The 16,687-nt window shown below is 45.9% G+C and overlaps 1 protein-coding gene across 1 annotated transcript; it reads left to right on the top strand.

The window, feature by feature from the left end:
- Positions 1–6,862: 6,862 nt before the first annotated feature.
- Positions 6,863–7,900, top strand: LOC141167380 (beta-1,3-galactosyltransferase 2-like; the record flags this gene model as incomplete). The annotated part of the gene is made up of 1 exon (XM_073654789.1): positions 6,863–7,900. A coding segment is annotated over one exon (720 nt), but the record flags the coding sequence as incomplete, so codon positions are not given.
- Between the last annotated feature and the right edge of the window lie 8,787 nt (positions 7,901–16,687).

The raw sequence follows: 16,687 nt of genomic DNA, 5'->3' as shown, positions 1-16,687 counted from the left end.
ATAGCACCACCTTTGGATCAAGGCAACCTAACATGTCCGCCTGCATCTTCCTCACAGACCGGCAGTTTGCCGGGGACACCCTTATCAACCCCGTCTAAGCACAATAGCCAGCCCTCGGTCCCTCAGATGTGGACAAGTAAAAGACCATTTCCTCCTAGCCATGAGAAAGCTAAGAGGTTGAATTTCACCATCTGCAAGCTCTTGGCTACAGAAATGCTGCCTTTCCGCCTGGTGGACACAGAGGATTTTCGAGACCTTATGTCCGTCGCAGTGCCCCAGTACCAGATGCCCAGTCGGCACTACTTCTCAAAGAAAGGTGTGCCTGCGCTCCACCAGCATGTCGCACACAACATCACCGCTTCTTTGAGAAACTCTGTGTGTGACAGGGTGCATTTCACCACAGACACTTGGACGAGTAGGCATGGACAGGGGCGTTACATGTCGCTGACTGGGCACTGGGTAACTATGGTGACAGCAGGACAAGGGGCTGCTGTCCAAGTCTTGCCGTCCCCACGAGTTGTGCGTCAATCCTCTTTATGTCATTTTTCCTCCACTGCTTCTGCCTCCTCAACCTCCTCTCGGTCTTCCACCTGCACCCAAAGCCTGTCTGGTCATGCCACAAGCTTTCTAACTGCGCAGAAGGGATCCTGCACACCTCCTTACTATGCTGGCAGTAGGGATCAACGTCATCAGGCGGTTTTTACATTGAAATGTCTGGGAAATGTGAGTCACACAGCTGAGGAGTTGTGGTCAGCTCTGGAGAACCAATTTCATGAATGGTTGTCTCCACTGGACCTGAAACCAGGGAAGGCCGTGTGCGACAATGCTGCAAACCTGGGTGCGGCCCTTCGCCGGGGCAATGTCACACACGTGCCTTGTATGGCTCACGTGTTGAACCTGGTTGTCCAGCAATTTTTAGCCCACTATCCCAGACTAGATGGCCTTCTGCAGAGGGCACGGTCGCTGTGTGCTCACTTCCGCCGTTCGCATCCCGCAGCTCAGCGACTTACATCTCTACAGAAGTCGTTGGGCCTGCCACTTCACCGGCTAAAATGCGATGTGCCTACCCGGTGGAATTCAACTCTGCACATGTTGCAGCGACTGTGGCAGCACCGACAAGCCCTGGTGCAATACATTCTGACGTATAGCCTGGGCCAACGAGATTCAGAGGTGGGGCAAATCACGCTGGAGGAGTGGTCTCAGATCAGGGACCTATGCACCCTTCTGCACAGTTTTGAAATGGCGACGAAGATGTTTAGTGCTGACGATGCCATTATCAGCATGACTATTCCGGTGATTTACATGCTGGAGCACATGTTAAACAGAATTCGGAGTCAGGTGGTGGCACAAGAGGAGGTGGAGGAAGTAGAGGAGGAGGAGTTGTATGCGGAAGGGCTAACATCTGCAAGGTCCAGACGGTCGGCAGCACCAAGGCGGCAGGCATGTGAGGGTGGGGGTGATGGTTTTACCAGGGCGCATGGTAGCAGCCAAACTAGTGAGGAAGGTGCAGAAGCCCAGGAAGAAGTGGAGGACGAACTGATGGAAGACTCATCAGATGAGGGAGACCTTGATCACATTTCTGTTGTGCGAGGTTGGGGGGAGAGGACAGAGGAAGGAAGCATGATTGTTACCTCGCCACCAACACAACAGGGACTTGGTGCTCCTAGATGCGCAACACACATGAGTGCCTTCTTGCTGCACTACCTGCAACATGACCCTCGAATTGTGAGAATTAGAAATAATCCTGACTACTGGGTTGCCACACTGTTAGATCCCCGGTACAAAAGTAAATTTGCAGAAATTATTCCTGCCATAGAAAGGGATGCACGCATGCAGGAGTATCAGCAGAGACTGTTGCAGAATCTTACATGTGCTTTTCCACAAAATACCAGTGGTGCACGTAGTGAATCTCACAGTTCCAACTTGCCAACCGTGGGACCGTCAAGTGTTCAGCACTCAAACCGTAACAGAACCACAGTATCTGCTGGTAACATCAATTTTGCGGAATCATTTCACCACTTTTTTAGCCCATCCTTTGCAAGGCCACAGGAGACAAGAAGTCTGACACATAGTCAACGCCTAGAGACGATGGTACAGGAGTATCTCCAAGTAAACATTGAAGCCACGACTGTGTCACTGGACCCTTGCTCTTTTTGGGCTTCCAATCTGGATAAATGGCCGGAGCTAGCCACTTACGCCTTGGAGATCTTGTCATGCCCCGCAGCCAGCGTTCTGTCTGAACGTGTGTTCAGCGCTGCTGGTGGTGTGCTGACAGGTAAGCGCACGCGGCTCTCCACTGATAATGTAGACAGACTCACGTTCATAAAGATGAACAAATCATGGATCCGAAACGACTTTTCTACCCCTGTGTCATCCTGGGGAGAGTAAAAGCTTGATGATTGGTTAAAATCACCCTACCAACCGTTTTAAGCTTTCAAATTACTAATCATGTTTATCTGTATCTTGACTGGAAAATAATTTGGGCTTTGTAGCAGTGTGCAGCACTGATCCTATTAGGCCATCTATAATAAGCTTCACCAGATTTAAAATTAAAAATAATTTTTAGCTGCATCTAGCCCGGAAAATAATTTTGGGGCTCCGAGATGCGCAAGACACATAAGTGCCTTCTTGCTGCACTACCTGCAGCATGACCCTCATATTGTCAGAATTCGAAGTAATCATGACTACTGGGTTGCCACACTCTTAGATCCCCCAAACTTTTCGATCAACCTTTTCATTTTAATAAAGACCAAAAAAATGGTCATTTTTGAAATTATAAGCATTAGCAGGTTGTTAGAAACTGAAATCAAACAGTTTTCAACTCAAAACTTTATTCTAGGTGATGTTACATTTTCACATAGGACCCCTTGTTCGAAAGGAGCTTCTGAACTCTCTCGTCCATTGAATTTGTCAGGTTTTGGATGGTTTCTGCTTCAATTGTTTTGCATGAGGACAGAATACCCTCCCAGAGCTGTTGCTTAGATGTGAACTGCCTCCCGCCATCATAGACACTCCTTTTAATGATGCTCCAAAGGTTCTGAATGGGGTAGAGGTCAGGGGAGCATGGGGGTCACACCATAAGTTTGTCCCCTTTTATGCCCATATCAGCCAGAGATGCAGATGTTTTATGTGCAGCATGAGATGGTGCATTATCATGCAGAAAAATGATCTTGCTGTGAAATACACGGTTCTTCTTCTTGAACCATGGCAGGAAGTGCTGTTTGAGAAAATCCACATACATTATGGAGTTCATCTTTAGCGCCTTCAGGGATCCTAAAGGGGCCGACAATCTCTCTCCCCATGATTCCAGCCCAAAACATTACTCCACCTCCTCCTTCTTGGCGCTGTAGCCGTGTTTGCGTGGGGTGTCCATCAACCAGCCATCCTCCACTCCATTCATCTGGACCATCGAGCGCTGCACGGCACTCATCCGTGAACAAAACAGTTTTGAAATCAGTCTTCATGTAATGTTTGGCCCACTGGAGCCGTTTCTGCTTGTGTGAAGTGGATAGAGGAGGTCGACAGGATGGCGTATGCACAGCTGCAAACCTCTGAAGGACCCTGCATCTTGTTGTTCGGGGGACGTTGGAGGCACAAGCAGCTTCAAAAACTTGTCTGCTGCTATGACAAGGCTTTTTTGCCGCTGCTCTTTCAACCTGACGTAATTGCCTGTAGGAAAGAGTCCTCAATTTGCCCTTATCAGCACGCACACATGTGTACTGTGAATCAGCTACATACTTCTTGATTGCCAAGACACTTCATCCTGATCATCGCACAATGTTGATTGTAGTCATGCCTTGACCTAAACACTCCACAATTTGTTGCTTCTCAGCAGCCGACACATCCTTTTTCTTTCCCATTTTGGCAGAAAATGTAGGCTGCTTAATAATGTGAGAGAGCCTTCTTAAGTAGTCTTGCCTTTCATTGGACACACCTGCCAAACTAATTAGCACAGGTGTCTGCAATTGCTTACAGTGATATAAAGAGCCCTGACACACATCACCATCAATGAGTTTAACTGACAAACAAACAAATTCTTCCCTTATCACTCCTAAACACTTTTTGCATAATAATTTGGAACGCGGTGTACATGTGCTTTTCCACAAAACACCAGTGGTTCACGTAGTGAATCTTACAGTTCTAACTTGCCAACCGTGGTCTGTATGGAATTGTTCAATAAAGGGCCCAAAATTAAGATAACATAGATGGGAGAGGTCTCTATGAATAGGAATTCCTAAGTATTTGATACCCTGTGAGGGCCAGGCAAAGGGAAAGTTGGACTGGATGGAATCCTATATGGATTTAGGGAGGGAGACATCGAGGGCCTCAGACTTCGCTGCATTGATTTTAAAATTTTACCATGTAACAAAGTGATCTATTTCAGCTATAACAGCAGGGATGGATATATGTGATTGAGTGATATATACTAGGACATCATCAGCAAATAGAGAGCACTTGTACTCGGTGCCTCCCACCTCAATCCACCTAATATTGGGGTTATGGCGAATTGATGAGAGCAGGTGCTCCGTCACTAGGATGTATAAGAGAGGGGACAGAGGACATCCCTGCCTTGTCCCATTGGTGATTGTGAAAGGTGATGAAAATGTTCTGACGCACCCCCTGGGCCTTGGGACACCTGGAGCCGGACCCTTTTTGGTGGATGCTGGTGGTTGTAGTCTTCGTGGCGGCGATCCGGTTCCGTGGCTCAGGGCGGTCAAACCAGTGGCGGAACTATTTATGTGGTTTTGATGTTTAAATGTCCGACTACGCCACCCGTGGATTGCGGTCAGAGTGAACCGCCGCTACAGGGCAGACCGCTAAGGCTGGTGTTGTGGGTGCAGCAGAGCGTAGCATAACTCCCCATGGGAGGAGTATAGCCTCAGGGCAGTGTATGCGGAGGATGGGGGTGATGGTGCAGGGCAGCAGCAGTAACGACACGGAGTCAGTGATGCAGTTCAGGGCCTTTACTCACAGTTCTTATTATCCAGACCACGTCTGCAGGTAACGGCTGCCCACGTCGTACTGTGCTCACCAGGTGAGGGGCTCAGACAACTCCCAGATAACTTTGGAGCGCTTCACAGGACCCCCTTTGTGTGTCCTTTGTCTGGCCTTTCTTACCAACACTTCTGTCCGGCTGCCTCGGGCCTCCTCTTGGTAAACTTGGCGCCAGTTTCCCTGACCCTATGTGGTGCCTTCCTAGTGGGTGGAGCAAGGGGCTGCGCCACATAAAATGTCAGAGCCTCCGGTTTCTAGCTGAGGGTCGTTTCCTGCCTCCACTAGTTCGGGGACCGGTCTCCCCCTTTGGCCTGACCCCTCCACGCAGGTGGATTCGGGCGTGCGGTGGCGACTCGCCCGTCCGCACCCCTGGGATCCCTTCATTCCTCGTTCCTGGAGCCTTCTCCGCTCCTCTTCCTTCCTTCTCCCTCTTGCAGGCCTGGGCCTCTGTTACTAGGCCCGCCTCCGGAGCAGAGCTCATGCAGAGCCCCTGCTCCCTGCCACTTCTGCTCAGACTTCTCTGCACTGAACTAAGATGGTGCCCACCTTTTATACTCCCTTCTCAATGCACCCAGGAACTGCTTCCTCCCTGCTCCTGCACTGCAGGGTTCCCCTTCCTCAGTGTTCCCTCCCCCCACTCCAGCCAGGGACAGGGACTGTCGTGCCCATCTCAGGGGCATATTGGTCGCCCTGCCCCACGGCAATGTGGTGTAATGCATGCAGGTGTCGGGTCCTGATCCACACTCCATCCTTATCTGAGAGTGAGATATCACACCTCTGGGTGAGGTGCAATACGTCTGTAGCAACCGAGCCCTCGGTGCTACAGTTCCATTTATCTTCAGCCTAGGTGACGTATTGTGATACAGGGCCGTGATTTTGGCTATAAAAGGGTCCCCTAGACCCCTACCCCAAGCTTTTTAAGAGAATCATATATGGCGTGCCAGGAGACTCTATGGAATGCTTTCTCAGCATCCAACGAGAGTATCTACTTACAAATTTTTAACTGCATCTAGCCCAGGAAATACTTTGTGCCTAGTAGCAGTGTCTGCTAGTCAGCGGATTATCCCGGCTGTTAAGCAAGCTACACCACCTGTAGTTTGGACACTTAATTTTTTCAAAGGAAATGCTTCGGGACCACGGGATACTTAGTGAAGAGCATCAGGAGGCACCCCAAGGCATAGGGGCTGGGACTGGCACTAGGATGCCTTGCGGTGGACAGCCGAGCTCGATCCTTATAAAAGCTTTGTAACTGCAGCAGCTTTAGTGGACGCTACTGGAGCTGGAATTACGCGGCTGCTGGCATGAGACTTGCCCTCCAATAGATCCTTGTAAATGGATTTAAAGTGTATTCATTCAAATTAGAGGGACAATTTAAATTAAAAAGCTTAGAGCTGCCTCCACCACAGGGGGGCTCTCTCGACCCACCAGCGGACAGGCACCAGTATTGGGAGAGGGGGGCTGGCCGTCAGGGTTCACCGCGGCTCTGGCACAAACCCGGCGACACGGAGGTGGCACGGGCAGGAGCGGACTGGCCGTCTCGGCTTCTCACTTTTTGGATTTTAGAAGGGCATGACATGCCTATATCTGTGTCTCCCCCTCCTTTTACTCCTCCACCTCTTTTCTTTTCGCATGACTATATGTAGTTGTCACTTTTCCATGTGTTAGTTGTGTCTTCTGAGCAGTTTGTCAGCTTTTGGACACCTTTGAAGGTGTTTTCTATGTGTTTCTATGTGTTTTTGTTTGCCTGCCATTGGTTTTAACGGTGTTCGAAGGTGTTCGACGAACAGTTCGACGAACAGTTCGGCGAACACACGGGTGTTCGACGAACCGAACCGAACTCGAACACTACGGGGGTGGCTCAACACTAATATCTAGACATACAATCCGAGAAACATGGGGAAATGAAAGTATTTATGATGTTGAGGTGGTCATGATTTTTCTGGTGGGTCTACCTCAGATTGCTCTGAGCCAAACCCAGGATTTGTTAGAGGAGGAAAGTATGACCTTTGGGGACATCATACAGCAAGACTTCATGGACACCTATTACAATTTGACCCTAAAAACCTTAATGGGTATGGAGTGGGTGACCAAATTCTGTCCTTCTGCGAGCTACGCCATGAAAGTAGACAGTGACATGTTTCTTAATGTAGACTACCTGATTCATAATGTTCTTTATCCAGACTTACCTGTTCGTACAAATTACTTTGCAGGAGCCCTAGTTGAGAACTCGAGAGCTGTGAGGAACAAGGCTTCTAAGTCATATGTACCTAAGGAAATCTATCCAAATGATACCTACCCACCCTATGGCTCTGGAGCTGGATATGTATTTTCACTTGACATGGCAAACAAAATCTATGATGTGGCACAAGAAATTAGAGTCATCCCCATAGAAGATGCTTTTATGGGAATTTGTTTGTATGAGCTCCACATTCCCCTTAGTGAATCCCCTAAAGGTGCATTTATCACATATAGGCTTAATTATGACCACTGCAAATTTAGGAATGTTGTCAGAGTGCAGGATTACTCTGGAGAAGAGCTAAGGAATATATGGGCTGACTTTCAAGCTAAGAAACCTCAGAAATGCTAAGAAAATAGGAACATTTTTTATGAGAAAGGGGGTGTTTTCTCCTGAAATATCACATGACAGAGGGTCTCGGTGTATGGGTAAGAAGCATATCAGTGATACTGCATTTCTGTCAACATTGTATATGGAATGAAAAGAAATGGAGGACAAAGTCCAACATTTTGACTAAAAGTCAGCAATGCTACTTTGCGGTGAACAGATTTCACTGATTGATCTTTGCTGGCGCCCTCATTACCACGTTAATCTGTAGAGCCCAGTTCTAGAGATGATTACTAGTACCACCTATCTCTCTAGTCCTTAGTAGCCAACGTCTCTAAGTTATATTCTCCTTTGAGCATTCCTGAACTCCTGGGTAGTGTTGAGCCACCCCCGTAGTGTTCGGGTTCGGTTCGGTTCGTCGAACACCGGGATGTTCGAGGAACTGTTAGTCGAACTGTTCGTCGAACACCTTAGAACACCGTCGAACACCGTTAAAACCAATGGCAGGCAAACAAAAACACATAGAAACACATAGAAAACACCTGCAAAGGTGTCCAAAAGCTGACAAACTGCTCAGAAGACACTCTCTTTAAAAAAGCCGGCCGGCAAATTCAGCAGCGGCATACACCGGTACCCGACAATTTAGACAAGAAGGAATAGAGCATCACACATAGATTAGATAGATAGAAACATGTCAGTCACACATATAAGAAGCACAGTGACAGTGTTGGTTACTGCACTTGTCATTTAGTGTAAAGGATTTATTAAAAAAAATATTAGTGTTTTCATGCACCGTCTCTTTAAAAAAGCCGGCCGGCAATTCAGCATCTGTACCCGACAATTTATAACAGACAGAATAGAGCTTCACACATAGATTAGATAGATAGAAACATGTCAGTCACATATATAAGAAGTACAGTGACAGTGTTGCTTTCTGTACTTGTCATTTAGTGTAAAGGATTTATTTAAAAAAATAATAGTGTTTTCATGCACTGTCTCTTTAAAAAAGCCGGCCGGCAATTCAGCATCTGTACCCGACAATTTATAACAGAAAGAATAGAGCATCACACATAGATTAGATAGATAGAAACATGTCAGTCACATATATAATAAGTACAGTGATAGTGTTGGTTACTGTACTTGTCATTTAGTGTTAAAATAAAGGATTTATTAAAATAAAAATTGGCGTGGGGGTCCCCCATAATTTTAGTCTCTAGCGGAGGTTAAGCAGACGGCTGGGGCAGATGTTTGGAGCCTGGGAAGGGGGTAATACCCACGGAGCTTCCCAGGCTACTAATATCAGCCCCCAGCTGAATACCTAGTCTTTACTAGCTATTAAAATGGGGGACCCCCTCAAAAAAATGACGTGGGGTCCCCCCTATTTTAATGGCTAGCAAAGGCTAGGCAGACAGCTGGGGGCTGATATTAATAGCTCAGGAAGGGTGCCATGAATATTGGCCCCCTCCCAGGCTAGAAACACCAGCCGTCAGCCGCCCCAGAAATGGCGCATCCATAGGATGCGCCAATTCTGGCACTTAGCCTCGCTCTTCCACGCTGCCCTGGTGCGGTGGCAGGGGGTAATAGGGCTGGGGTTGATGTCAGCTTATAATGCCAGCTGACATCAAGCCCAGGTTAGTAATGGAGAGGCGTCTATAAGACACCCCCATTACTAACCCCATAGTCAAAGTTAAAAAAAAACACAAACACCCAGAATAAAGTCCTTTAATTGAAATAAACACACAATTCTTTATTGTTCTAAATTAAACCATACTTACCATCACGCCCATTCCAGCTGAAGCCAACGATCTCCTGCAATAAAAGTAAAATAATAAAGCAACCTCATCCTTACCTTTCCATGGTTCCCAGGACAGCTCCAGCTCTGCTACATCGAGATGACTGGCTGGACCGCAGCAGAACGCTGCCATCTAGCCTGTCATCCCGCGGACACTGAGAAGCGCAGGCATGCTTGCGCTCCTCAGTGTCTGACTGTGACGGCATCCAGATGAGCCGAGGTCATGTCCAATGAACTCGGCTCACCTCATGCACGTCACTGACAGCGTGGGAAAATTCTCACGCTGAAGTGCTGAGTGCAGGAGAATTCTCCCACGCTGTCAGTGAGGTGCATGAGGTGAGCTGAGTTCATTGGACATGAGCTCACCTCATGCACGTCACTGACAGCGTGGGAGAATTCTCCTGCACTCAGCACTTCAGCGTGAGAATTTTCCCACGCTGTCAGTGACGTGCATGAGGTGAGCCGAGTTCATTGGACATGACCTCGGCTCATCTGGATGCCGTCACAGCGAGACAGTGAGGAGCGCAAGCATGCCTGCGCTTCTCAGTGTCCGCGGGATGACAGGCTGGATGGCAGCTTTCTGCTGCGGTCCAGCCAGTCATCTCGATGTAGCAGAGCTGAAGCTGTCGTGGGAACCATGGAAAGGTAAGGATGAGGTTGGTTTATTATTTTTCTTTTATTGCAGGAGATCGTTGGCTTCAGCTGGAATGGGTGTGATGGTAAGTATGGTTTAATTTAGAACAATAAAGAATTGTGTGTTTATTTCAATTAAAGGACTTTATTCTGGGTGTTGTGTTTTTTTTAAATACTTTACTAGAAATTCATGGCGGTCATGTCTAATACTGGCGTGACCCCATGAATTTTGGGCTTGGGGCCAGCTGATAATACCAAGCTGGCCCTAACCCCTTTATTACCCAGTGTGCCACCGCACCAGGGCCCTGGATGAGTTGGGTACAGCGCCAGAAGATGGCGCTTCTATGAACGCGCCATTTTCCGGGGTGGCTGCGGACTGCAATTTGCAGCGGGGGGGGGGGCCCAGAAAGCTTGGGCCTCCCTGCGCTGCAGATTCCAGCCCCCAGCTGCCTAGTTGTACCTGGCTGGACACAAAAATAGGGCGAAGCCCCACGTATTTTTTTTTTAATTATTTCATGAAATTCATGAAATAATTAAGAAAAAAAGGCCTTCCCTATATTGTTGTGTCCGGCCAGGTACAAATAGTCAGCTGGTGGTTGGGGGCAGCCCGTTCCTGCCTGCTGTACCTGGCTGGACACAAATATAGTGCGAAGCCCCACTTCAATTTTTTTAAATTATTTCAGGAAATTCATGAAATAATTAAAAAAAAATTGACGTGGGGCTTCGCACTATATTTGTGTCCAGTCAGGTGCAGCACGCAGGAACGGGCTGCCCCCAACCACCAGCTGCCTATTTGTACCTGGCCGGACACAACAATATAGGGAAGCCCTTTTTTTCTTAATTATTTCATGAAATAATTTAAAGAAAATTGACGTGGGGCTTCGCCCTGTTTTTGTGTCCAGCCAGGTACAACTAGGCAGCTGGGGGCTGGAATCCGCAGCGCAGGGAGGCCCAAGCTTTCTGGGCCACCCCCGCTGCAAATTGCAGTCCGCAGCCGCTCCAGAAAATGGCGCGTTCATAGAAGCGCCATCTTCTGGCGCTGTACCCAACTCATCCAGGGCCCTGATGCGGTGGCTCACTGGGTAATAAAGGGGTTAGGGCCAGCTTGGCATTATCAGCTGGCCCTAAGCCCGAAATTCATGGGGTCACGCCAATATTAGACATGACCGCCATGAATTTCTAGTAAAGTATTTAAAAAAAACACAACACCCAGAAAAAAGTCCTTTAATTGAAATAAACACACAATTCTTTATTGTTCTAAATTAAACCATACTTACCATCACACCCATTCCAGCTGAAGCCAACGATCTCCTGAAATAAAAGAAAAATAATAAAGCAACATCATCCTTACCTTTCCATGGTTCCCATGACAGTTTCAGCTCTGCTACATCGAGATGACAGGCTGGACCGCAGCAGAACGCTGCCATCCAGCCTGTCATCCCGCAGACACTGAGAAGCGCAGGCATGCTTGCGCTCCACAGTGTCTCTCTGTGAGGGCATCCAGATGAGCCGAGTTAATGTCCAATGAACTCGGCTCACCTCATGCACGTCACTGACAGCGTGGGAAAATTCTCCTGCACTCAGCGCTTCAGCGTGGGAGAATTCTCACACTGAAGCGCTGAGTGCAGGAGAATTCTCCCACGCTGTCAGTGACGTGCAGGAGGTGAGCTGAGTTCATTGGACATGAGCTCACCTTATGCACGTCACTGACAGCGTGGGAAAATTCTCCTGCACTCAGCGCTTCAGCGTGGGAGAATTCTCACGCTGAAGCGCTGAGTGCAGGAGAATTCTCCCACGCTGTCAGTGACGTGCAGGAGGTGAGCTGAGTTCATTGGACATGAGCTCACCTTATGCACGTCACTGACAGCGTGGGAGAATTCTCCTGCACTCACCGCTTCAGCGTGAGAATTTTCCCACGCTGTCAGTGACGTGCATGAGGTGAGCCGAGTTCATTGGACATGAACTCGGCTCATCTGGATGTCGTCACAGAGAGACGCTGAGCAGCGCAAGCAAGCCTGCGCTTCTCAGTGTCTGCGGGATGACAGGCTGGATGGCGGCGTTCTGCTGCGGTCCAGCCTGTCATCTCGATGTAGCAGAGCTGAAGCTGTCGTGGGAACCATGGAAAGGTAATGATGAGGTTGCTTTATTATTTTTCTTTTATTGCAGGAGATCGTTGGCTTCAGCTGGAATGGGCGTGATGGTAAGTATGGTTTAATTTAGAACAATAAAGGATTGTGTCTTTATTTCAATTAAAGGACTTTATTCTGGGTGTTTGTGTTTTTTTTAACTTTGACTATGGGGTTAGTAATGGGGGTGTCTTATAGACGCCTCTCCATTACTAACCTGGGCTTGATGTCAGCTGGCATTATAAGCTGACATCAACCCCAACCCTATTACCCCCTGCCACCGCACCAGGGCAGCATGGAAGAGCGAGGCTAAGTGCCAGAATTGGCGCAACCTATGAATGCGCCATTTCTGGGGCGGCTGACGGCTGGTGTTTCTAGCCTGGGAGGGGGCCAATATTCATGGCTCCCTTCCTGGGCTATTAATTTCAGCCCCCAGCTGTCTGCCTATCCTTTGCTAGCTATTAAATTAGAGGGGACCCCACGTCATTTTTTTTGGGGGGTCCCCCATTTTAATAGCTAGTAAAGGCTATGTATTCAGCTGGGGGCTGATATTAGTAGCCTGGGAAGCTCCGTGGGTATTACCCCCTTCCCAGGCTTCAAACATCTGCCCCAGCCGTCTGCTTAACCTCCGCTAGAGCCTAAAATTAAGGGGAACCCCACGCCAATTTTTTTAATAATAAATCCTTTATTTTAATACTAAATGACAAGTACAGTAACCAACACTATCACTGTACTTCATATATATGTGACTGACATGTTTCTATCTATCTAATCTATGTGTGAAGCTCTATTCTGTCTGTTATAAATTGTCGGGTACCACTGCTGAATTGCCGGCCGGCTTTCTTAAAGAGACGGTGCATGAAAACACTATTATATTTTTTAATAAATCCTTTACACTAAATGACAAGTACAGTAAGCAACACTGTCACTGTACTTCATATATATGTGACTGACATGTTTCTATCTATCTAATCTATGTGTGATTCTCTATTCCTTCTATTCTAAATTGTCGGGTACAGATGCTGAATTGCCGGCCGGCTTTTTTAAAGAGACGGTGCATGAAAACATTATTATTTTTTTTAATAAATCCTTTACACTAAATGGCAAGTACAGTAATCAACACTGTCACTGTACTTCATATATATGTGACTGACATGTTTCTATCTATCTAATCTATGTGTGAAGCTCTATTCTGTCTGCTATAAATTGTCGGGTACTGCTGCTGAATTGCCGGCCGGCTTTTTTAAAGAGACGGTGCATGAAAACACTATTATTTTTTTTGATAAATCCTTTACACTAAATGACAAGTACAGTAAGCAACACTGTCACTGTACTTCTTATATGTGTGACTGACATGTTTCTATCTATATAATCTATGTGTGAAGCTCTATTCTTTCGGTTCGAAATTGTCGGGTACCGGTGTACGCCGCTGCTGAATTGCCGCTTTTCATGCTTCACTGTTGGCACTGTTCCCATCGATTTGGGCAATCACTGTAATGCCACAACCACCATGGCTGCGACATTACAGTGAGTGGCAGACAATCCCTGCATGATTGGTGCTCTAAATAGCGCCAGACATGCAGGACACGCTTTTGGTGCACGAACAGTTATCGAACATAACCTCGAACAGCCGAATTTTTTGCAAATCGTTCGGGTTCGTCGAACAACTCGAACACCGCCCAAAACAGCTCGAATTTGAGATTGGCGAACAGTTCTAGTTGAACACCGCTCATCTCTACTCCTGGGTGCCACTACAGACAATCTCCTGAAACTGTCCCTAGGTGTTTAACACACACTCTGAATCCAGTCTGTAATATAAACGGAGGAAGTTATGTAAGTTTGACATAGAAGCCATTGAAAAAGGAGTTGAGGACTGCTCCGAAACACATTTGACAAATTCAGATTTCGACCCAGCCATCATTTTTGTGTCTACTGGACAGTTTGGCTAAATCATACAAGGCTTACTTAGAACATATGAACATAAGTGTTAATGTTGTGGAACTTAAAGTTATTGTGTAAGTCAAGCAAGTCATACAAGTCTTATGTCAATCCGCTGAAAGCAGATTGACATTATGCATCAAGGTTGAAGCCATGAGTAAGCCTGAAGTCTACACGAGTGTTCACGTTCTGCTACACTACAATAGTACAAAACTATACCAGTGCACACTATATCCATGTGGTTTTGGGACCTCTGCCAACATTGTGCACATAGTCATTACTGGACAAATATTGCTTGCTATGTACAGTACATGGAGTGATTCACCATAATCAGCTGGGCTATACAGTTTTATTTCAGAGGGTCTCGCAATGTGTGACTTTTTATTATTTCAATACTTTTGACTGGATGTAGTAGGTTCTGCTATTTGAGGGGTTTACAGTTATTATTTTATTCTTTTGTAAATGCTTTGTATTTATATGTATTGTATATAATATATACAACCCCTCGCAAAAATTATGGAATCACCGGGCTCGGAGGATGTTCATTCAGTTGTTTAATGTTGTTGAAAAAAAAGCAGACCACAGACATGGCACAAAACGAAAGTCATTTCAAATGGCAACTTTAGGGCTTTAAGAAACATTAAAAGAAATCAAGATTAAAAATGTGGTACTCAGTAAGGGTAATTTTTTTCAGACCAAGAAGAGGGAAAAAATTATGGAATCACTCAATTCTGAGGAAAAAATTATGGAATCACCCTGTAAATTTTCATTTCCAAAACTAACACCTGCATCAAATTAGATCTGCTCGTTAGTCTGCATCTAAAAAGGAGTGATCACACCTTGGAGAGCTGTTGCACCAAGAGGACTGACATGAATCATGGCTCCAACACGAGAGATGTCAATTGAAACAAAGGAGTGGATTATCAAACTCTTAAAAGAAGGTAAATCATCACGCAATGTTGCAAAAGATGTTGGTTGTTGACAGTCAGCTGTGTCTAAAATCTGTACCAAATACAAGCAACATGGGAAGGTTGTTAAAGGCAAACATACTGGTAGACCAAGGAAGACATCAAAGCATCAAGACCGGAAACTTAAAGCAATGTGTCTCCAAAACAGGAAATGCACAACCAATCAAATGAGAAAAGAATGGGAGGAAACTGGAGCCAATGTCTATGACCGAACTGTAAGAAACCGCCTAAACGAAATGGGATTTACATACAGAAAAGCTAAACTTAAGCCATCATTAAAACCTAAACAGAAAAAAACAAGGTGACAATGGGCTAAGGAAAAGCAATTGTGGACTGTGGATGACTGGATGAAAGTCATATTCAGTGATGAATCGCGAATCTGCATTGGGCAAGGTGATGATGCTGGAACTTTTGTTTGGTGCCGTTCCAATGAGGTTTATAAAGATCACTGCATGAAGATAACATGCAAATTTCCACAGTCATTGATGATATGGGGCTGCAAATCAGGTAAAGGCACTGGGGAGATGGCTGTCATTACATCTTCAATAAATGCCCAAGTTTACATTGATATTTTGGACAGTTTTCTTATCCCATCAATTGAAAGGATGTTTGGGAATGATGACATCATTTTTCAAGATGATAATGCATCTTGCCATAGAGCAAAAACTGTGAAAACATTCCATGAAAACATTCCTTGAGAGAAGACACATAAGGTCAATGTCATGGCCTGCAAATAGTCCAGATCTCAATCCAATTGAAAATCTTTGGTGGAAGTTGAAGAAAATGGTCCATGACAAGGCTCCAACCTGCAAAGCTGATCTGGCAACAGCAATCAGAGAAAGTTGGAGCCAGATTGATGAAGAGTACTGTTTGTCACTCATTAAGTCCATGCCTCAGAGACTGCAAGCTGTTATTAAAGCCAGAGGTTGTGCAACAAAATACTAGTGATGTACTGGAGTGTTCTTTTGTTTGTTTGTTTTTCATGATTCCATAATTTTTTCCTCAGAATTGAGTGATTCCATAATTTTTTCCCTCTGCTTGGTCTGAAATAAATTACCCTTACTGAGTACCACATTTTTTATCTTGATTTCTTTTAGTGTTTCTTAAAGCCCTAAATTTGCCATTTGAAATTACTTTAGTTTTGTGCCATGTCTGTAATCTGTTTTTTTTCAACAACATTAAACAACTGAATGAACATCTTCCGAGCCCGGTGATTCCATAATTTTTGCCAGGGGTTGCAGTCGCTTTGATTAGTCCTTTGTACTATTATGTCTGCTGGCTGTATTTCAATTTCCCTTGCTATTATCAGCTCAGATATTAAACTCTTTGCTGCAAACACTTTGAGAACCGGCATAAATTTTTAGTTTATTTTTTTAATTTAGGAAATTTTTCACAGTCCAGACTTAAGCTGATAAAGAATCACAGAATATCTGGACAAAGTTTTAATCTATGAAATCTAAGAAAAGCTAAGAAAATAGGAATATTATTACAAAACTAAATACGCAGGCTGTGTATAGGGAGGAAAGTATACACAAGGTGTTCAGCCTGGGAGTCAATGGAGAGATTCCAGACATTGAGTATAGCGTGAAAGCAGTACAGGTATGAAGTTTTTCTGATACATGAGAGCTAGTGGAGGTGGCAGTATCCTGTCCATATAGGCCTTATATCCAGC

Source organism: Phyllobates terribilis, unplaced genomic scaffold (assembly GCF_046119375.1).
Source record: "Phyllobates terribilis strain yellow unplaced genomic scaffold, ASM4611937v1 Scaffold_11__3_contigs__length_659146591, whole genome shotgun sequence".
NCBI classification, from domain to species: Eukaryota; Metazoa; Chordata; class Amphibia; order Anura; family Dendrobatidae; genus Phyllobates; species Phyllobates terribilis.
This window is presented reverse-complemented; position numbering and strand designations above follow the sequence as displayed.